We start from the raw sequence: 23540 nt of genomic DNA, 5'->3' as shown, positions 1-23540 counted from the left end.
CTGCCTCCTGGTCCAAGTATAAGTTTCGCATTAGAACGATCAAGTGTTCTGGGATTCCCATTCTGCTCAGAGTCAGCCACAGTTATGTATAAAACAGTTTGATGATGGTTTCTGCTTTATTTCATATATTTAAAACACTAGTTATAACTTAACTAAATTGTTTTTTCATGAATATCTTAGATTCTGCAGTTTTAAAATGTTTACTGGGCTAATGTAATTCAGACAAAATTAATACCTAAAGATGAAAAGATATTAGTTATAGGAACGTGGGGATAGATTTCAGAGTTCTTCCAGAATTAGATTAAAAAGGATTTGGTAACTACTTAGAGTTCATAAGTTTAATTTGACTCATAGGTCCCTCATTGAATGACAGAAGGCATTAATAGCCAGAACTGAAAGCCATAACCTAGCTACTGATAAGCAACATTTCATGTTAATAATTTGCTTTTGTTTTAATTTCATTTTAATATTTTAAACAGGAATGCACTTTTCCATTTTGTAACAGGCCCCACCACTCTTTAATATATTAGAGTATTTCATTTGTAAGTGACCCTGTAATCTAGGAAAAGAGACATGATAGTGATAATGACGTCAGTTTGGGGGACATATTGCACTATAGATACCTGTGCAATCTGTTCAGGAAATAGACTATCTAGAGCTATATAGTCTAGAGAGAGAGAGCTCTTCTGTGCAGTGATTATTAATAAAGTAGTGGAGTAGTGGCAGTCGATAAAAATCTCCTGCAGAGACTAAGTAGAAGAGGGAATTATTATGGTAGATGAGAATTCAAGGGAGCACCTGCACTTACTGACAGGCAGGAGAAAATGAAGCCAACAAACAAGAGAGAGGATTCCTAGATTGTAATACCAAGAGATGGGTGCTTTGGAGTATGATTGATTTGTTTTGAGGGCATCAGGGAGAGAGTAGCCAACAGTACTAACTGTGCAGAGAAGTCAGTAAAATGAAGACTTTATTGACTGCCACAAATTACTGACGTACACGCGAGTGTACACGTGTGTATCAGGGTAATTTCAATACTGTGGTAACAGCAAAAACCTAATTTCATTGGGTTCTGGTATGACTGAGATGGAACTAATTGTCCTCGAGACAGAGCCAACTCATAGCTGACCCTCCAGCAGACTTTTGGAGGCTGGAAGTCACACAAGAAGAGATTGCCCATCTTTGTCCTACAGGGCCACTGATGAATTCAAATAGCTAGAAAGATACTACCTTTGGAGTAGCAGTGCAGCTTCCAATGGACTGTGCCACCTGACCTCTCTCCTGACATTGAGACTGAAAAGTGGGTATTGTTCTATGTTGTGTGCTATCAGGTTGATTCTGACTCAAAACAAACCCCGTATGGTAAAGTAGAACTGCTCCGTCAGGTTTCATGGGCTAAAATCTTCAAGGGTACAGATTTAAGGGTCTTTTTACCCACAGATCAGCTAGTGCATTCAAACTACCAAACTGTCAGCTAGCAACTGAGCATGTAATCATTGTACAGCCAGGATATAGGTAATGTAAGTTATTCTTGCTTTAAATTTGGCATTAGAATGCCATGACAATCCTAAGTCCATACCTTTTCCCCTAAAATTTCACCTCACATTCCAAAGTAACTTGACAAGAGATGCCAAGGAACTAGGAGAAAAAGATGTGTTGGTTGCTAGGGAGAATCTCTACCTAAAACCTGTAGATTAAATTTGTGACTAATAGTCTCTACATTTTATGTGACTTAGTGATGTCATTTTCTCTAAACTCTTGTATAGTCTGTCATGGTTGAATTTAGCTATGTGGATAGTGATTTGAAGTAAGATTCAGCAGAATTGATTTTTTTTTTTTTAAAGGCTCTGCAATTATGAGAGATAATTTATTCAGAATGGGGGGGGGAACCCCTTTCCTTCTGAATAGACAGGTTGGTGGTGGTGTTATGACTGTCAAGGTGGGATTGACCCATAGCTGACTCCTCAGCAGGTTTTCAGAGGCAGTAAATTGCACAGGAGAGTATTTCCCATCTTTCTTCTGTGGAGCAGCTGGTGGGTTTAAACTGCGTGCCTTCAGGTTGGCAGTAGCTTATTACTCCTAGGGCTCCAGGTCTCCCTAAATAGATAAGTAGTGCTCTAAATTTAATAAACTCATTTTCTCCTACCCTCTACTTCTCATGTTGATGGCCTGCCACACATTTAGTGAAAGTGAATGTCCAGGGCCTGCCTCTGTGCTTTGGCTTTCTTTTTGAGTCCTTTGCTGTGTAGTGTGGAGTCAGAACTGACCCTCCAGTGGGTTTTCAGAGGCTATTAATTGCACAGGAGAAGATTGCCCATTTTTCTCCTGCTTGCCTTTTGGTTTAAAGCACAGCTTTTTACCACTAGGCTACCAGAACTCCTTTGTGAGTCCTTTAGTAATTAGGATCAGACCTTATATTTTTCTGCTCTTGGACAAAAAATTTAGTGTGAAGTCCACAGCATACTGAACCTGAGAGCTAAGGCTCATCTTTAGTTTCTGATTTCCTTTTACCAAGTTACACATTCTTTCAAATCTGTAATCCCACATATGCTCAGAGCTGCTTTTGGCTTCACTCTTTCAGATAAAACCTTTGACTTTCCTAGGTCTGTATCTTTTGCCCCTAAAATTTTACCTCATATTTCAAAGTAACTTGATTTTTATGGCAGTATTCATGCTGAGGTAGGATAAATACTGTATAAAATTTTATAATCATGTTTACATCTATCACCATTATTTCTCTTAAATTTTCTGCTGAAGATTATCCAAAAATGACTGAAACAGCACATCAACAGAGAAATTCCAGAAGTCCAGACTGAGTTTAGAAGGGGTCGTGGTACTAGGGATATTGTAGCTAATGTTATATGGATCTTGGCTGAAAGCAGGGAATACCAGAGGAATGTCTGTCTGTGTTTCATTGATTATGCAGAGGAATTTGACTGTGTGGATCACAACAAACTGTGCCTGACTCAGAGAAGAATGGGAATCCCAGAGCACTTGATCATGTTAATGTGAAACCTGTACTTGGATCAGGAGGCAGTTGTCAGAACAGAGCAGGGAAACACTGCATGATTCAAAATTGGAAAGGGTGTATGCCAGGGATATGCAGAACAGATTATCTGGGAGGCAGGGCTCTATGAGGAGAAGTGTGACATCAGGATTGGTGGAAGATCCATCAACAATCTGTTTTATGCAGATGACACAATTTCGCTTGCTCAAACTGAAGAGGACCTGAATTGCTTGCTGCAGAAGGTCAAGGACTGTAGCCTTCAATCAAGAAGAGAAAGATTCTGACTACTAGGCCAATGGTAGCATCAGGATGGATGGTGATGAGATTGACATTGTTAACAGCTTTAGTTTGCTTGACTTCATAGTCAACACTCTTGGCACCAACAGCCAGGAAATTAAAAGATGTATTGCAATGGGAAAGTCTGCTGTTACTCTCAAGAGTATTGAAGAGCAGTGGTATACATGGTCTTTGCATTCCCGTGCTGTGCATCAGAGAGCTGGACAATGACTAAGGAGGATAGGAGAATTGATGTCTTTGGGCTGTGGTGCTGGAGAAGAGTATTGAATATACCATGGACTGCTAAGAAAACAAACAGGTTCAGCCTGGAGAAGGTTAAACTGGGCTGCTCCTTGGGGGCAAGGATTCTGAAGCTTCATCTGACATACTTTGGACATATTGCAAGGATGGATCAGTCCTTGGAGAGGGATGGCATGCGTGGGAGGGTGGAGGGACAGTGCAGGAGAGGAAGACCCTCTATGAAGAGCATTGATTCAGTGACTGGCGTAGTTGGATTGGGTGTGTCGGAGACAACGAGACTGGCACAGGACCAGGCAGGGTTTAGGGCTGTTGAACATAAGGTTTCTGTGAGTCTCAGGCGACTCAGTGGCATGTAATAACAAAAACAACAGTTCTTAGTGTATGTCTTTATGCTTCCCCGTCTTTTGTTTAGCTTTCACTTCAGGACTAGTTAATTTTGACTTTTAATGCTGACATTTAACTCTACATACATGGCATGTTATATATGTCTTCAGAAAAAGAAAAAAGTGAATTATCCTTAGGAGGTGTATAGCTTCATATTCTTCTTGCAGTTCTTTTCAGTGGCTCTTTTGAATCTACAGTTGTTTTATTCACTATTAAACTGGACTATATGCTCCATTTTAGATCCAACTGAGGAGCCAGCACCACAGGCCACCAATACAGTTGGTTCAGTTATTGGTGTAATTGTCACCATTTTTGTGTCTGGAACTGTATACTTTATCTGCCAGAGAATGCTATGTCCACGTATGAAGGGGGATGGAGAAACCATGACTAATGACTATGTTGTCCATGGACCAGCTTCTGTGCCACTTGGTTATGTACCACACCCAAGCTCTTTGTCAGGATCTCTTCCAGGTGAGTTAAGAGTCATTGTGATTTTCTTCTTCGATTCTGGCAAGATTGCTAAGATTCCATTGTGGAACCCTAGTGTGTAATGCAAACTAGACTGCTTTGGGTTCAATAAACTGAAAGAACTTATGTTCTGTATCAGACCCTGCTGACTGTACTTATAGATGTACCCTACAGAAACCGTAGTGAAAAGAGTAACAAACCACTAGTTCTTTAGGCTCACGGTCAGAGAGACTACAGTACTATTACACCAAGAATAAAAGGAGGCTAACAAGTAGATGATTTAACTCTTTTCTACAGATATTAGCTCAGTGATAGAAGGAAGAGATCTATGGTGATAAGCTTCCTCCTGACTTTAAATGATGATTTTGAGAGTGGGGCTTCTTTGTTGTTGTATGCCATCTGTCAAATCTGAACTAACTCATAGCTGATCCTCCAGCGAGTTTTCATAGGCAGTAAATTACGTGGGAGGAAACTGCTCCTTCTTTTCCTGTGGAGCAGCTGGTGGATTAAAATCTTGTGCTTTGGGGATTACAGCACATCTTCTTACCACTAGGCCACCAGAGCACCCTAATTTCTTTAGGTAGCTATAAATTCAAGGGAATGATATCTTTTTAGTGATTTCTAGTACTTTTAGTACTTCATGGAAACTGGTTCCCTCGTACTCCTTCTCTTGCTTTCAGACTAAAATAGGTAATAAACCTTCTGAAAATAGAAAAATAATTATTCTGAGTATAATTATATATATATATAATTGCATGGGAGGAGATTGCCCATCTTCTTCCTGAAGATCGACTGGTAAATTTATTTATCTGAACTGTCATAAAGGTGGCCTCTGAGTTAGCAGCAAAACTTCCTATGAACTAGGCCACCTTTTTCTGTTAAGTATGTGTAATTATCATTGGGAAGAGAGAGCAGAAATTGTTTTAGAATCACACTGTTTAACTTCATATGTATAATCCTAACATTGAATAAAATGATTTGGTATATTTTTCCAGAATTTACCTTCCGTTTTTATCTCTCTTCATTTAAGGAATGTCCAGAGGTAAATCAATGATCAGTTCACTAAGTATCATGGGTGGAAGCAGCGGACCCCCATATGACCGAGCTCATGTCACAGGAGCATCTTCAAGTAGTTCTTCAAGCACCAAAGGCACTTACTTCCCTGCAGTAAGCAGTTTTTGTTTTCCTTCTTTTACACTTAGAATGCTAAAAGTTGCAAGACGTTTCATTTTAAACTACTTAAAAGTGGATCCTAAATGATGATAATATAAAAATGGATTTTCTTTAGTATAGAACTTAGGCATATCAGGATCATAAACCACCACCCTTGTACTTTTAACCAGTCTATTTGAAAACACTGGCCATTAATTATGCATTGCATGTAAAAAGTAGGATCACCAGGGAGAGTTAAAATCTTCACACCATTTAAAATCTTCACACCATGGTCTCCCTAACAGAAGCGTACCTGACATTTCTCCTATCAATGATTTTTCTTCAAAACATTTGTAGTTTTGTAAAATTAGGACCTGTGATCGATGACTTTAAACTTGAGATCTGTAGATTAAATGTATCCTTTTCATCTGTGTAGTATAGTCAGGATTAAATTGTGTCTGAGGGGAGTGGGAGAGCCACAAGCCTAGAGTACTATTTGAGTACATTTCTTTAGAAAAGAGTTGTGTTACTAGTATGTTGTTGTTCTTAAGTGCTGTCAAGTCGTATAGGGGAATATAAAGGAATATAGGTAAACTATAGAGTTTAAGTAAAGATAGTCATCTTTGTTTTGTTCAGACTATGATTATTTTAATTTTTAATTCTTTTTCCTTTTAGATTTTGAACCCTCCACCATCCCCAGCCACAGAGCGATCACATTACACGATGGAATTTGGTTATTCTTCAAATAGCCCTTCCACTCACAGGTCATACAGGTAATATAATATACTGTGTCTTTAATAAGGCAGAGTTATGATTCAAGAAATTATTATTCTTGAATAATTCAAAGTTATTATTCATAAGCTTGTTAGTCTCACCTTAGTAGATGATGGTCACTGGAAAGAATAGATAACCTTGCCTTGGTAATGTTGCCCTTCTTACCACAGAGACTTTTCTTTCTGTGCACTGTACTTTTTTTTTAACTATACATTTTAAAAAAATATTAGTAAATGCTAAATAATCAGAATCCTAGACCTCTGAAGAAGAAAAATACTAATTTCAAAATAAATTACTGCATAGTTCAGGTTTAAGGAACCCCTGGTATAGTGCTCCTGATATCAGACTCAAATCCAACTGGCACACCAAGTGAGAATGATGGGCAGATTTATCACTTTGGAAACTTGATGGAAAGCTGCTTTAGCCAGAAAAAGTTCACCAGCAGTCGTTTTCTCCCCTTATCCTTTTTCATTTAGGTTTTTAGTAAAGCTTTGGATTGGAGAGGTTTTTTAGCTAATGTAGCAGAAGTGTTTAAGTTGAGAGAAGCATAAATTCAGCCCTCACTTAGATATGTTGTTATAATATGGAATGAAAGATCTCCTGAAATTGCATGGAGTACTCACAGCTCACTAAAAGATATTAAATGAAGCCCAAGGGAGAAGTTATGCCTTTGAGCTGTTTTGTGAGCCATGGAGAGGGTTGAGCATTTAAGTACTGTTGTATCAATATTACCCTTCAAGCTAATTTAAAATACCAGCAGAAAGTCAACAACTTGATACTCTCTGAATAAACACTGAGTGTCTAATGATTATGAGCATCCCTCCAGTGCCTGTTATCATCTAGATAGGTTGTAGGGTGTATTCTAGCAGTCAGTCAGGTTCCTGTGGATTCACATCACCTTACACAGGAATAAAAATAAAATGGCAGCTATTATTATTTTGAACTCTTATCTAAGTTTATAAGATGGACGTATGTGAGCTATATTTGCCTCTGAACAGATTGAGTTTTCTTTTGAATTCTTTCCCTTTACACAAGTTTGTTTTAAAAGCCCTATACAGAATGCTACTCCATTATGTGAATATACCATAGTTTCTGTAACCATTTTCCATTGATATGTTTCCAATTCCTTGCTATTAGAAATGTTATTGTCTACCATTGAGAAGAAACCAACCCATAGCTGGCCCTTCAGTGGGTTTTTTAGAGGCAGTAAATCACATGGATAGAGACTGCCCATCTTTATCCTGCAGAATAGCTAGCTGGTGGATTTGAACCACACAGTGCCACAATCTATAGTACAACGTTTTTTCTTTGTGCTATTTATCTAGTAATATGATTGCTGGATCAAATGGTATTTCTATTTTCAGCTTTGTCAAGAAGCACCAAACTGCTTTTGATATTGGTTACACCTTTCTGCTTTCTACCCACCAATAGTGTATGAGAGTTCCAATCTCTCCACACCTCGGCCACCATCTTTTGTTTGCTGTCTTTAATATTGCTGTTATTGCTAGTTTGAGATTTTTATTATTGTTTTGGTTTTCATCTCTACAAAATGATGTTGAACATTTCTTCATGTGGTTTCTTTAGCCATGTGAATATCTGCTTTGATTGAGTGTCTTTTAATGTCCTTTGCCCATTTTGTAATTGTATTGCATCTTTTTCTTGTTGAGGTGTTAGTGTTTTCTTTAAAATTTTGTTACTCCTTTGTCATATGTGTGTCTCATTGCCAAATATGTGTCCCAGTCTCTGAGTTTTCTTTTTACTCTTTTGGAAGTCTTTAATTTTTAGGAAATATTAGTCATCTAGTTTGTCCTGAAATGGAAGTTTCTAGACTTATTTGTCATGTCCACTATGGAGCTGTTGAAGAATGGTGAAGAAACATGAACATATTTGAGTGTTGTGAAATATGTAAGGATTCATTACCCAAGAAATTGGTGATGGGCCCCATACAGTGCAAGTTGTTTAATGTGACTCTTAAGTAATTTTTTTTTATTTTGTGATATGACTTAACTTGAAGATACATGTGTAAGCAGAGGTGAACTCAGTGTAGTCTGAGTGTTCATTTCAAAGTGTTGTTTATATGCTTGGATTATCACATAGGAAAAACCACTTTACTGTCAAACTAATAATTTCTCTTGGTTTATTCCTATTACCAGCTACAGGCCATACAGTTACCGGCATTTTGCACCTCCCACCACACCCTGCAGCACAGATGTTTGTGACAGTGACTACGCTCCCAGTCGGAGAATGACCTCAGTAGCAACGGCCAAGGGCTACACTAGTGACTTGAACTATGACTCAGAACCTGTGCCCCCACCTCCCACGCCTCGAAGCCAATACTTGTCAGCAGAGGAGAACTATGAAAGCTGCCCGCCTTCTCCATACACAGAGAGAAGCTATTCTCATCACCTCTACCCACCGCCACCCTCTCCCTGTACAGACTCCTCCTGAGGAGGGGCCCTCCTCCTCTGACTGCCTCCAATGCAAAAATGTAAATATAGATTTGGTTGAGATCTGGAGGGGGGGAGGGAGCTATTATAGAAGGGTGAGGCAGACATGTACAGTTAAAAATTATAAAGTGGGGTAGGGAGTACTGGAGATATTTGTACAGAAGAAAAGGATATTTATATATTTTCTTAAAACAGCAGATTTGCTGCTTGTGCCATAAAAATTTGTATAAAAATAAATTTGTACTAAAAGATTTATTTTTGCAAACTAAATACACAAAGCATGCCTTAAACCCAGTGAAGTGACTGAGTACAAAGGAAATAGGAATAATAAAGGCATCACTGACTAGGAATGTCTAGACTTTATTGATACCAAAAAGAAGATTAAGTCCATCTCAGAGCAGCAAACCATAGGTACTTGGCCATAGCCAAAAAGCCTTCATGTTATTTTGAAGGCCAAGTTTAAGATATCATAGAAGTAAAAAGAAATTAACACTAACCTTGGACAAAGGGCTTTGTTATCTTTGGAATTCAGCAGTTTAGTCAGGAAAAAAAAGAACTATATTTATAAAAATCCATTCTAAGTGTTGCCATTGTAGGAGAGGTCAGCCGTCTGCTGAGGTACTGTGAGGCTGTTTGTGAGTCTTGTGCCCCTTTCTGACCCATACCTCTGTCAAATTAATTTCCTCCTCCACTTTTTCTTTACTTGATGCTTCCCCTAGCAGTTTTGTAGGCTGTTTAACCACGAGACCATGATTCATTCAAATTTTTTATCAGAGGTATTGATGAAATGGAATTTTCTCAGTTAAGATTTAATTTTAATCTTTTTTTACTAGCTCTGTTCACCAATAGGCTTAACTCTTCAATTTGACTACTTTCCATGATGATCAGAAGTTAGACATATTATTGCTTCCTTGTAACTTCTAAGATTATTTTAATTAATACACATTGAAATGTCTTGTTACAACATATAGACAGTGTTTAAGAATTACAAATTTAAATATTATTTTTGTTGTAATCATATATCCTTGCAGTACTTTCAGCATATAATACTACAATATAAAAGCATTCTTATATGTAATTTTTCTAGTAAAACATTTACGTATGTTTTGATTAGAAACAGCCTATTTAAAAGAACTTTTTGTTATTAGAAGATTTTCTTTTTCTATATTAACTGTTTGTGACATTTTTTATGTTCTTTAAGCCAGTTTTTCTCCGAATGATGTCTGCGTACATACCTCTTCTAATGTGTGACATGAGTTTATTATCTTCCTGTTATTTACTGTGAATGTTAGATTGTTTCCAAATTATCCACAAACTGTTCTTATCATAATCACCTCTTACATATTTTTGTATGTGTGCTCTCTTATCCCATTATGAATTAAGATGATTTAACAAAATTAGAAATGTGGATTAAATGAGAAGACAAACTATTAACTTCTCAGCTATCACAGATGGGTGGAGGGGAATAATGGAAGTCTCTTATGTAATCCATCTTGTAAGGTACTGAGGCTGCTACATCTTCAGCTGTCAGGGCTGACCTGTGGAATGATTTGTAACACTGCTCTGCCACCTTCCCAATGTTCAGTTTCCTGCTTTTACATGTTTTCAGCATTTTTCTGCTAAAAATGAATGTGTTTTTAAACTGTTGTATATTTTAACTTAATAAGTATTGGTCAGCTGTCAAATGATCTCCCACCCCATTACTCCGTCTTACTAAGGTCTCTCTGGGCTACAAGACCCAGAGAAAACAATAGAAGAAAGGAATCAGAATTTTGACAGGGGTAAAATAACTTCTTAAGCAATTTAAGGACACCTAAGTAAACTTTTCTTAAGAGCGGAAAAGTGGTTTCAGACTAATACTTCATTGGGGACAGCTTGTATGAATCAGGTGCACTTGATTTTGCTTATATATAAATGGTAGTCCATCAGTGTCTTGCATTTCAGTCAGACAAGCATTAATTCATCCTGTTGGTGTAACAAAGTGCTCACAGTTTAAGATAGCATGAACATTGAGTTTGTATTTTATGGCACACGGGAGCACTTGATGTGTAAATGAAGATGGAAAGGTTAGCAATAACTGGGTATCAATTAGAATGAGAATTCTATATGTTTACATTTTTTAATGTGCATCTTTATCTGGTGGGCTTCCCATAAGGAAACTTGCACTATAATGAACTAAGAAGAATACTGCCTTGTTATATCTCAGTCCAAGTGCTTGTACTGCGATGGCAATGGCCTCTTCTTGCAAAATACTAATTTGTGTGCCAATTTATTTGAAATTATTTGAAGACAGTTCAGCTTAACCTCAGTATCCTCTTTCAGTAGTTTGAGTTAAATCCTTAATATTTGGGAGTATACTCAATGAGAGAATTGTCAATTCCAGGAAAGTTTTATTGGCCCTCAGGCCATGTGGACAGTTAAGCCTAAGAAAACTGTGTCTTGATTATTAAATACAAGAGCTTCAATTGGAGAAACTGAGGAGAGAGAAATAAACATTGAACAGCACAAGGGGAGCACAGGGGAAAAATTCAAAAAGGCTTCTTTTGGAGCTCTGGTAGCCTAGTGGCAGGAAGCTGCACTGCAATGCTAGAGGTATGCAGTTCAAATCTACCAGATGCTTTGCTGGAGAAGGAGGGGCAATCTCCTCATGTACCTGTCAGATCCAGTTTGATGGTACACAGACACAAAATAATTTAAAAAAAAAATTAAAAAAACAATAACAAAACCAAAAAACCTCATACTGCTTTCCAGAATTTCCAAATAAAACGGCAATGACTTTTTTTTTTAAAAAAAAAGTCTTCTTCTAATTTGAAGAATGAAGTTAATTTATTTAGATTCCTTAAACATGAAAAACATTTCTTTTAGTCGTGTTTCTTAAAATATGCCTACTCACTGATCTGAGAAATGAACTGTAATATAGCATACTTTTTGTTCTGCAGCAAAATAATTGTATAACTAAGCTTTTCAGATTTGTGGTCTAAAGATGTTGCTGTTTAAATCAGGTAGTGACAGATGCACAGGAATAAAATGATTATGGATAGAATGTTCTCAGAATTAAGTTCCAACTTTCCATGAAATTTTATTACACCTGTGGCACGTTGTCTTGCCCTGCTTCTAAACTCATATCATGCGTGAGATTTAATGGAAAATTAGTTACTTCAGTTTTCATATTAAATTACTTTGTGGTGACAATAAATTAAAAAAAAATTAAAATACTTTGTGGTATACCTCCAAGATTAAGCAGACCCTTTAACATTTGAGAACAACTGTTCTGGAGAGAGTCTGCACTTAGAGATTAAGATTTCAATATACTTTACTCTCTAATACAAGCCAACAATATTGAAGGCTTTGGGCTTAAGATGATAGCTGATGGCACACACATGCCTTGATATCTACATTACACCCTACAGAGAACTAGGCTCTTTACAAATTAAAGTTTTGTGGTGACCATATGTCACGCAAGTCTAATAGGGCCATTTTCTCAACCACATGTACTCTGTTTGTATCTCTCTGTCACATTTGATAATTTTCAAAATATTTAAAACCTTCTCATCATGCTTTTGCACACTTTATTAGACATACAATGTAGTATGAGCATCACTCTTAAACTAAAACGAAACACTTGGTACAAGTTGACTATTGCAGTATTCACTTTATTTCAATGGTCTAATACTGAACCTGCAGTGCCTCTGAGGTTCGCCTCATTTTAAAACTCTAAAATTCACAACTTCATGTAAGGCCAACACACAATATTAAGATATAGAAACAACCACTATCAATTTTAGGTCCTAAAACTAGTGATCAGTTTTGGGGGGAAATCTTTCTTTGTTTTGCCGTACAGAATCCATCCAAGAAGGAGCTGAGGCCTGCCTTAGCATATTAATGAGCTGTGTATATTTTTTGTGAACTGGTAGCATAATTATGATAGGGGCTATTTACTTTCAGTACCAAGGGCTTGCCTGTTTTGTGCAATAGACGGGCTGCTTTTTTCCTCCCTAGTCCTGAGCATGACATGTAGGCGGTTTTTTTGATTCTTTTCTTTCTTACTATAGAAAGTGTGCCAGAGCTGTGTATTTGTTACCACTGCATATCTAGCAAGAAATCTTGGAGTTTTTACCTCCTCTGTACCTCATGCTTTTATTAAGTTCAGTGCTCAGGGCTATATCTATGTACATACTGGCATAATAGGTATGTATGGGGTAGGCATTGAGTATGTAGATACGTAAACAGGTAAGTAGTTGGACATTGCAAATAACTACATACTGAAGCATAGATGTGACCTGAATCCTAAAGAAGTTTATAAAAAAGTGCTTAAAACATGCTGTCAGACTTCTTAAACTCAAGAACTTTACATGGCATCTTTTCCTTATCCCACACCTAAAGTGAGCTAAGAGAAGTAGCAGATGATCGTAGAAAGCACTGCGGTTCTGACTTCTGGGATGACATCAATTTAATAATAGTCTCAATGTTTTTTAGCTTTCAAAAAGTTTTTGAATAGAGGAGTCTGAATCTAAAGCATACATTTATAGACTAGTGATTTTTAAATATCCATTTTGAGCATTGTGACTCCCATCTCCTCAGGTTATTTCTGTTAAACTTTATTCTGCATTTCTTTATTCTAAGACTTTGCTTTAGTGGAGAGGAAGTAAAATGTTAGATTAATCCAAATGACTTAGACATAAATTACACATTCCATCTTCAACCCAGGTAAACTTGACTGCTTAAGTAAAGGCAAATTCTCTAACCTAGTCTTATATGTTTGTTTGTTTATTTTAAAAATCCCATGCAGTTTTATAGATCGAATTACAAACCAAGTGATTTCCTTTTTCCAGCAGTAAAATGGATACTGAGTAGCCTTTACATTTCCCACCATCACTTAGAATTTGCCCAGAGGTAAACACCAAAGAATTAGAGACTTTTTGCTTAACTGTCCATTCTTGTGTTTTCAAAGCAAATAGAGGACGGGGATACATATATACACACACACATACATATATAACTTTATATAGCAATGCCTTTAGGCATTAAAAGGGAAAAATTTAATATTACATGAAGTTTCTGGGTTTAGTAAAGAACATTTAGAAAGAGGATACCAAGAAGGTTAAGCTGGACTAGCCTTATTTGCAAGTGAAGGATCTGGTGCTGCTTTCAGATGTTTATCCTTTGTGTTTTAAATTTTTTTCTTAAGCTTTAATCTTGTCATTGTCTTAAAGTCAGCTGGTGTTTCTTGTTCATCGACTTTGGTACGATGGTGCTTTGCAAGGATGTATTTATATTATAATGGCCAACATTTGGTCAGCCCTTGTCCACTATTCACTTCCCTCTTTTTTGTAAAATAAGTGCTTTAATTGTAAACTGTATAAAAATGCCTTGTATAAATCCCTTTTTGATTATTACAATAAGCTGAGCTGTAACAAATGAAATGTTGATTTTTATAATAAAACAGTGGAAAATAAAAATGCCATTTTCCTTCAGTGATAAACTGGTAAGTGGTTATGATTTCTTGAGATACAATGCAAATAAGACTATTAGGATTCAGACAAAACAGAATCCAACTTTATATGAATCTCATAGGGTTTCCAAGACTCAATCTTTATGCAAACAAACTAACTTTCTTAATAAAATAAAATTTTAAGCCACCAACCTTTTGGTTAGCAGGCTAACACTTAGCTGCTGTACCACCAGAGTTTCCTAAACCTGAGACTGGGAAGGAGAATAAGGAAAATAATTTTCCTTTTAGAATGGATTTTATCATAAACTTTCAGAGACTGTTCTGATGTCTTCTTTTAAACCCTCTGCTTTTATTCCACCTTTTTAAGTGCTCTGGATTTGTAACGGATCCTCCAGTAGGTTTTCAGAAGCTGTAAATTACACAGGGGGTGGCGGTGGGGTGGGATGAGCGAGGGCCCATCGATCTCCAGTGGAACGGTTGGTGGATTGAAAGCACGTAGAGGGACATGAAAGAGAAGACCCTCAGTGAGATAGATTGACTAACTGCAGTAATGGTCTCAAATATGTCAGATAGTACAGATGGCAGTGGATAGGACAGGATTTAGATCTGCTATTAATAGGGTAGCTTTGAGTAATACCTAAAAGGGGCACCTGGAGGAGCTGAAGCGCTTGCTGCAGAAGATCAAGGACTGTAGCCTTCAATATGAATTCAAGCTCAATATCAAGAAAAAAGATTCTCCCACTGGGCCTATTGGCAGCATCATGATGGATGGTAAAGAGATTGAGATTATAAACAGCTTTGCTTTGCTTGGCTCCACAATCAACACTATTGGTACCAGCAGCAAGGAAATTAAAAGACGCATTGCGCTGGGAAAGTCTGTTGTCAGAGACCTCTCCTGAGTACTGGAGAGCCATGAGGTCAGTATGGAGAGGTGCACCTGATAGAAGCCATGGTGTTTGCAATCACTTGCTATGCATCAGAGAACTGGACAATGTCTAGAGATGATAGGAGAATTGATGTCTTGATCTATGGTGTTGAAGAAGAATATTGAGTATACCATGGACTGCAAAGAGAATAAACAGGTTCAACCTGGAGAAAGTTAAACCAGGCTGCTCCTTGAAGGCAAGGATTGTGAAGCTCCCTCTGACATACTTTGGACATGTTGCGAGGAGGGACTGACCTTGGAGGGGCATGTCATGCTTGGGAGGGTAGAGGGACAGCACAGGAGAGGAAGACCTTCGATGAGATGGATTGGTTCAGTCACTGGGGTAGTGGGGGTAGGTGTGTCAGAGACAAGATTGGAACAGGATAGAGCAGGGTTTTAGGACTGTTGTACATAGGGTTGCTATGAGTAGCAGGTGACTCGACGTCAAAGTCACAGCACCTATGAACAGTACAAATTAGCTTACAAAATTACCGATTTTTCCTTGGCACAGAACCCAAATTGATAAGGCAGCACTTTTTTCTACAAAGGTGATTGTCAACTCAAAATGCCAACTTGATTATTAAATTCATTAGGGAAGCTGCAGGTTTTGTTGGCCAATGTTGAACTCCAGCATGAGGATATTAAATGGAAACCAAGATTTGAAACATATGTATACTGCATTGAAGTAGATGAGAGAACAGTTTAAAAATAATATATTTTAGGGCATGATTATCATAAGAATTTGGAATGAGTGTTGCAGAGTGGAGTATACTCAGGGTGAGGGTGGGAGGCTGAGAGGGGATGTATACCAATGAAGGGGTTTTTCTTGTGCTTTTAAAGTGCGAACTGGAGGTGGGGGTTGGGTGAGCCAGGAGAAAAGTGCAACAATGAATGAATGGAAATCCACAATCTCTGTAAATGTTCATTGAAATTAATAATAAGGGAGGGAACCATAGATCTTAGCATATTAAATGAGACAAACATACAGCCTCTTTTTTTTCCTCTGGAGGGAAAGCAAAAACTACCTAAGAAGTGCAATTCACAGTTAAAAGCAAAGAAAAACAGAAACTTCAAGAGTGAGCAGAGAACTAAGCTGATTTAAGAGTAAGAGCTCAGAAATCAGTAAGACCCTGTTACTTGTTTTGGATCCTTTTGTCCCTAAATAGATTTTCAGCTAAATGTGTAAAGTTTTCAATTTATCTTTTGCCTTGTGCACAGTTGCATTGTTTCTATAAGTTTCATTTAGATAACAAATTATGCAGTCTCTGGTTGTTTCATGCTAATGCTCACAATTTTTTTAGCAAGATTTCCACCAGAAACTTGTACATTCTGATAAGTTACATATGGAACCCAGCATCCTCTTTGATGAAGGGTGATTTTCCTAACATTTGCCCAACAATCGCTCTGAACAAGGCACCATGTTTGATAAGTGTGCTTCATTATCTCATGAAAATAATAATGGATAAAATGAGTAGGCTTGACAAGAATATTCCCAAATTAAGTGTTAACAAGCCTTTTAAATTTTTTTTAGTTTTTATTTTATATTGGTTTGCATACAAAATTCATATACATTGTGTTTCCTACTTTCACATTGTGTTTTGTATGATCTTTCCCATAGTTTTTTTCATATATTTTATAAACTTAATGCCCATTAAAGTATGCCCACCATTATCCTGTTTTCATGTCCTTGCCAGATCTTTCCATTTCCTTTTCCCTTCTTCCACCCACAAAATTGTGCGACCCTGTGATTTTTCCCCATCCATCTTCACCCCTGTTTCCCACTTCTTTCCCCGTTGAGCTAGTTTTACTAGTTGTAGAGTCAGAACTGATCCACAGCTGACCCGTTGGCAGATTTTTAGAGACAGTTATACAGGAGGAGATTGCCCATCTTTCTCCCATGGAGCAGCTGGAGGCCATGAACTGAATGCCTTTGGGACTGCAGCGCAACTTCTTGCCAGCCATGTAGTATTTGTCCTTATGAGACTGAGTTAATTGACTCAGCATGATGTTCCCCATAATTTCCCAAGTTATGTAGTAATTTTTTAAATAGTTTCTCCTGAGTATTACATAGCATTCCATTATGTGAGTCTACCACAATTTTATAATACATTCAATTGTGGTTGGACATCTGGGCTGTTCCCATGTTCTTGGGATTGTAAATAATACTGTGAACATTGGTGTACAAATGTTCATTTATGTATCAGTTCTAATTTCGTTGGGGTATATTCCTAGCAGTGGAATAGCTGGGTCTTATGGAATTTCTACTTTCAGCCTTTGGAGGAAACACCAAACTGCCTTCCAGAATGGTTGTATCCCACCAATAGTGTATGAGAGTTTCTATCTCTTCACATCTTCTCCAGTATGTATTGCTTGCTGTCCTGTTAAACTTTGCCACTGCTACTGGAGTGAGATTCTTTCTCATTGTGGTTTTGATTTGCATCTCTCCTATTGCCAGTGATTTTGAGCATTTCTTCATATGTCTATTGGCCATCCGAATATCTTCCTCTCTGAAGTCTTTCCATGTCTTTTGCCCATTTTGTGCAGCTATCAGTCTTTTTCTTCTGGAGGCCCAGGAGTGTTCTGTCAATGTTTATGAGACCCTTGTGTGAGATGGTATTGTCAAATGTTTTCCCCCAATCAGTAGGTCTTCTTTTCACCTTAATGGAAATTGTTTTTTATCTTTAGAAGACCTCATTCATTCATTTTATCCTCTCCTGGTTGTATAATTCTGGTTGTATTTGTCAACTTCTTTATATTAGGCTTTATAGTAGGCTAAGTCTTCTAAGCTTGGTCCCACTTTGTCTCTTGTTATCTTTATGGTTTGGGTCTTTACCGCTAGGTTTCTGATCCACCTTGAGCAGATTTTTGTGCATGGTGTGAGATGTGGATCCTGTTTGAGCTTTCTGCAGGTAGAAGTCAAGTTTCCCCAGCACCATTTATTGAAGAAGTTGTCATTTCCCCATTTGTTAGATTTTGTTTCCTTATGGAATATTTTGCATATGCATAGGTTGTCAATGAGTCTTCCTTCAATTTTGATGCCACACTCCTCCTCATAAAGCCCCGCTTCCCTAATAATCTGTTTTGCATACAGATTGAAAAGGTAATGGGACAGGATGTGTCCCTGATTCACTTCTTTCCTGATTTTGAACCCTGCAGTGTTTCCTTGCTCTGTTCTGAGGAGTGCTTCTTGGTTTCATATAAACACGATCAAGTGTTCTGAGATTCCCATTTTCCTAAAGGTTAGCCACAATTTATTGTGATCTACACAGTCAAAAATATCTTTGCATAGTCATGAAACAGACATTCTTCTGGCACTCTCTGCTTTCTGCCAAGAACCACCTGACATTGGCAATAATGTCCCTAGTGCCGTGGCCTTTTCTATACCCAGCCTGTATTTCTGGTAGTATTCTGTCAATGATAGTGTTCCAGTCTTTTCTGGATAATTTTCAGCAGGATTTTGCTAGTATGTGATATTGTTCAATAATTTCCACACTCTGCTGGGTCATCTTTTTTTGGAATGAGAATAAATATGGATCTCTTCCAGTCAGTTGGCCAAGTAGTTGTCCTTCAGATTTCTTGGCACAACTTGGTGAGCGCATGCAGGACATCATCTGTTTGCTGAAATATGTCAATTGGTATTCCATCAATTCCTAGGGCTTTATTTTTTGCCAGGTCCTTCAGAGCAACCTGCACTTCTTGCTTCATCAACAACCTATTATATGCAAATGACACAATCTTGCTTACTGAAACTGAAGAAGACCTGAAGCACTGGCTGCAAAAGGTCAAGGACTGTAGTCCTCAATATGGATTGAAGCTCAACATCAAGACAAAGACCTCTGGGCCAATCGGCAGCACCATATTAGATGAAGAAGTGATAGAGGTTGTTAGCAATTACAGCTTACTTGGATCCACAATCAACATTCTTAACACAAGCAGTCAGGAAACCAAAAGATGAATTGCCATGGAAAAATCTGCTGTCATGGACCTCTCCAGAGTGCTGAAGAGCAATGACGTCAGCCTAGGTACAAAGGTGCACCTAATCAAGGCCATTGTCTTCGCAATTACTTGTTATGGTTCAGAGAGTTTAACAATGATTATGGATGACAGAAGAAGAATAGATGTCTTCAAATTGTGGTGCTGGAGAAGAGTTGAACATACCATGCACTGCCTAGAAAATAAACAGGTCTGTCTTGGAGAGGGTGAAACCAAGTCTCTCCTTGGAGGCTAGGATTTTGAAGCTCTGCCTCTCTTACTTTGAGCATGTGACCAGGAGAGATCAGTCCTTGGAGAAGGACATCATGCTTAGAAGGGTGGACGGATGCAGGAGAGGGAAACCCCGGATGAGATGGATTGATAAAGTAACTGGGAAAATGGGGGTTGGTGTGTCAGAATTATTGAGACTTGCTCAAGACAGGGAAAAGTTCAGAGCTGCGGTATATAGGGCCGCTATACATTGTAGGCAACTAAATAGCACATAACAATAACATACTATAACAGGTTTGGAAGCAGGAGTGGCATCCACTTCCTAAATAACATGCCTCGGGAACTCTATGAACTTTGGTAAATGTCAACAGTTGTAGAGGGGCTTCAGGCCTTTTTTCATGGAGCCATTATGAGTCGTGCTCAGTCAACAACAATGGAATATCAGTTGACCACAGAGAGATGGGTTAATCTGACTTGTTGATTATTTTCCATTGGTCTGTGTGTTATTGTACCACTAGCATACTGTTATTACAGCTGTATAGTAGGTTTTGATATCAGAGAATGCTATGCCTCCTACTTCATTCTTGTTTTTCAGAAGTGCTTTGCTTATTTGGTTTCTCTTTCCTCTCCAAATAAAATTGCCAATTGTCTTTTCTATCCCTTTGACAAATGAATTTGTAACTGTATTGGGATTGCATTAAACATGTAGATTGCTTTTGGTAGGATTGTAATTTTCCCTATATTGAGTCTTCTGTCCATGAACAGTGAACATTTCTCCCTTTATTTAGGCATTTTATTGTTTCTCATGGAAAGGTTTTGTAGTTTTCTTTGTACAGGTCTTTTGTTTCTCTAGTTAGGTTCCTTCCTAAGTATCAGTTTGTTGTTGGCTGTTATAAATGGTATTGTTCTTTTATTTTCCTTCTCTGTTACCGTAGAGGAATCCCACAGACTTTTGTATATTGGTTTTGTATCTTGCCACTCTGCTAAATTGGTCTATAAATTCTAACAGTTTTTTTTGCTGAGGTCTTGTGGTTTTCTGTGTACACTCATTTCATTTGCATATAGTGACAGTTGAACCACCTCTTTGCCAATCTGGATGCCTTTTGTTTCATTTTCTTGTCATATTGCTCTAGCAAGTACTTCCAATACAATATTGAATAGAAATGGTGACAATGGGCATCCTTGTCTGATAATTGTTTGCAAGAATGCTTTTAGTCTTTCTCCATTGAGAAGCAGGCAGTTCTCTGTTGAAGTGCTGTTCCAGTTGATTTTGGATAATCTTCAGCAGAATCTTGCTTGCATGTGATATCAGTGATACTCTTTGATAATTTCCACACTCTGTCAGATCACCTTTCTTTGGAATGGGAACAAATACAGATCTCTTCCAGTCAGTAGGCCAGGTGGTTGTCCTCCAGATTTCTTGGCAAAACTTAGTGAGCACATCCAGGGCAACGTCTGTTTGATGAAATATTTCATTTAGTATGCCATCAATTCCTGGGGCCTTGTTTTTTGCCAGTTCTTTCAGAGCAGCTTGAATGTTTTCCTTCATCACCACAGGCTCTTGCTCATATATTGTTTCATGAAATTCTTCTGTGTCCAACGATTCCTTTTGGTACAATGATTCTGTATACTCTTTCCATCTTCTTTTAGTGCTTCCTGGATCACTTAAAATTCTGCCCAAAGCATCCTAAAATATTGCAACTGGAGGTTTGAATTTGTTCTTCAGTTCCTTCAGCTTAAGAAATGCTGAGCGAGTTCGGCCCTTTTGATTTTCTGACCCCAGTTCTTTGTACATTTCATTGCAATACTTTGTCTTCCTGTGCTGCCCTCTGGAATCTTCTGTTCAGCTCTTTAGTATCTTGATTTCTTCCCTTTGCTTTGGCTTCTTGGCGCTGTAGTGCAATATTTAGAGTTTCTTCTGACATTCATCTGGGTCTTTTCTTCCTTCTCTGCCTTTGTACCAAACTTTTTTTTTTTTGGTATAAACAGTAAGATTTATTGAGCTGTATCTTAGTACAGACGCTGGGGCTTGCCCATGGTGCTCTTGATATACAAAGCCCGAACATGTACCAAACTTTTGCATGCTTCCTGGATGATATTCTTAATATCCTCCCACAGCTCATTCAGTCTTCGATAATTAATTTCCAAGGCTTCAAACCTGTTCCTGAGATGGTTTTGAAATTCAGGTGGGACCCATGGTCAATTGTGACCCAAGGTCAAATATTGGTTTCTGTGGACTTGATTTAATTTCCCTCAGCTTCAGCTTGAACTTGCATATGAGTAGTTGGTGGTCTGTTCCACAATCATCACCTGGCCTACTTTTCACAGCTGATATTGAGCTTCTCTAGCAGTTCTTTCCACAGATGTAATCAATCTGATTCCTATGCAGAGAACTGCCTGAAGCTCAGGCTGGATTTAGAAGAGGCTATGGCACTAGGAATATTATAGCTAATGTCAGATAGATCTTGACTGAAAGCAGAGAGTACCAGAGAAATGGCTATCTATGTTTCATTGACTATGCAAAGGCATTTGTCTGTGTGGATCACAACAAACTGTAATTGACTCTGAGAAGAATGAGAATCCCAGAACACCTGATTGTGCTTATGAGAAACCTATAGTTGGACCAGGAGGCAGTCATCAGAACAGAGCAAGGAAACACTGGTTCAAAACGGGTGTGCGCCAAGGATGTGTCCTATCTCTATATCTTTTCAATCTATATGCAGAACAGATCATCCGGGAGGCTGGGCTCTATGAGGAGAAGTGTGGCATCAGGATTGGAGGTAGATTCATCAACAATCTGCTTCATGCAGATGATGCAACCCTGATTGCTGAAACTGAGGAGGACCTGAAGCGCTTGCTACAGAGGATCAAGAACTGCAGGCTTCAATATGGATTGAGGCTCAACATCAAGAAAACAAAGATTCTCACCATTGGGCCAATTGGCAGCATTATGATGGATGATAAAGTGATTAAGATTATTGACAGTTTCATTTTTCATGGCTCTCTACAATCAAGACTCTTGGTACCAGCAGCCAGGAAATTAAAAGATTAATTGCATTGGGAAAGTCTGCTATCAGAGACGTCTCCAAAGTATTGAAGAGCAACAATGTCAGTCTGGAGACTAAGGTGCGCCTGATACAGGCCATGGTTTTTGCATCACTTGCTATGCATCAGAGAGCTGGATAATGTCTAGGGATAATAGTAGGAGAATTGATGCCCTTGAACTGTGGTGATGGAGAAGAATATTTAATATATCATGGACTGCTAGGAGAACAAACAAGTTCATCCCGGAGAGGGTGAAGCCAGGCTGCTCCTTGGAGGCAAAGATTGTGAAGGTTTGTCTGACATCTTTGGCATGTTGCAAGGTGTGATCAATCCTTGGAGAGGGACATCATGCTTGGGAGGGTGAGGGACAGTCTAAGAGAGGAAGACCTTGATGAGGTGGATTGATTCAGTGACTTTTTATTTTGGAGAATTTGACTTAATACATCTTGATATTTTTCTTTTGGGGGTCTAGTCTATTTGGTGTTTGCTGAGCTTCTTGAATGTAGATTTCTCTATCCTTCATAATACCTGGTAAGTTTTCCTCGTATCTCTTCCATAATTTTCTCAATGATTTCCCTATTCCTCTCATGTTCTGGAATTCCAGTCATACATATTTTGTTCCTTTTTATTTCATCCCACATTATTCTAATGTTTTCTTCAGTTTATGTCTCATTTCTGAATTTTCTTCTAGTATGTTTCCATTGAGGTTTTTGGCTTCCAGCTCACTGATTCTCTGTTCCATCTCTTCGGTGCTACCTTTTTTATCCCTTCAGTGTGTTGGACGGTTCTGCCATTTCTATCTTAATATTCTGGATTGTATTTTCATGCATTTCTGTTGTTTCCAGTATTGTGTTGGCTGTGCCGTTTCTGTCTTGTGATTATTTTTCAAGTTCTTGTACCTCTTTATCTGTTGTTGTTGTTGTTGTTATGTGCCATCGAGTCGTTTCCGACTCATAGCGACCCTATGCACAACAACCCTAAACCCTGCTCTATCCTGTGCCAACCGCACTGCCTCTGACACACCCATCCTGATTACCCCAGTCACTGAATCGATCCATCTCATAGAGCGTCTTCCCCTCCTGCGCCGTCCCTCCACCCTCCCAAGCATGATGTCCCTCTCCAAGGACCCGTCCCTCCTGGCAACAT

The 23540-nt window shown here is 38.3% G+C and overlaps 1 protein-coding gene across 2 annotated transcripts in view; it reads left to right on the top strand.

The window, feature by feature from the left end:
* The window catches only part of LRP6 (low density lipoprotein receptor-related protein 6), a 207224-nt gene extending 198079 nt beyond the window's left edge, over positions 1–9145 (top strand). Inside the window, exons 20-23 of one of the 2 annotated variants that reach the window (XM_006888411.1) lie at positions 4169–4399; positions 5427–5563; positions 6224–6321; positions 8476–9145. In XM_006888411.1, the coding sequence (XP_006888473.1) occupies positions 4169–4399; positions 5427–5563; positions 6224–6321; positions 8476–8770 (761 nt within the window). In that variant the 3' untranslated portion in view covers positions 8771–9145. The remainder of the gene's footprint in view (positions 1–4168; positions 4400–5426; positions 5564–6223; positions 6322–8475) is intronic. The other variant, XM_006888412.1, reaches the window with a different exon arrangement.
* The last annotated feature ends 14395 nt before the right edge of the window (positions 9146–23540 follow it).

This window comes from Elephantulus edwardii, unplaced genomic scaffold, assembly GCF_000299155.1.
Source record: "Elephantulus edwardii isolate Elephantulus edwardi_28Jun2011 unplaced genomic scaffold, EleEdw1.0 scaffold00067, whole genome shotgun sequence".
Classification (NCBI taxonomy): Eukaryota; Metazoa; Chordata; class Mammalia; order Macroscelidea; family Macroscelididae; genus Elephantulus; species Elephantulus edwardii.
The sequence above is the reverse complement of the archived record's forward strand: the minus strand, read 5'-3'. Positions and strand labels throughout refer to the sequence as shown.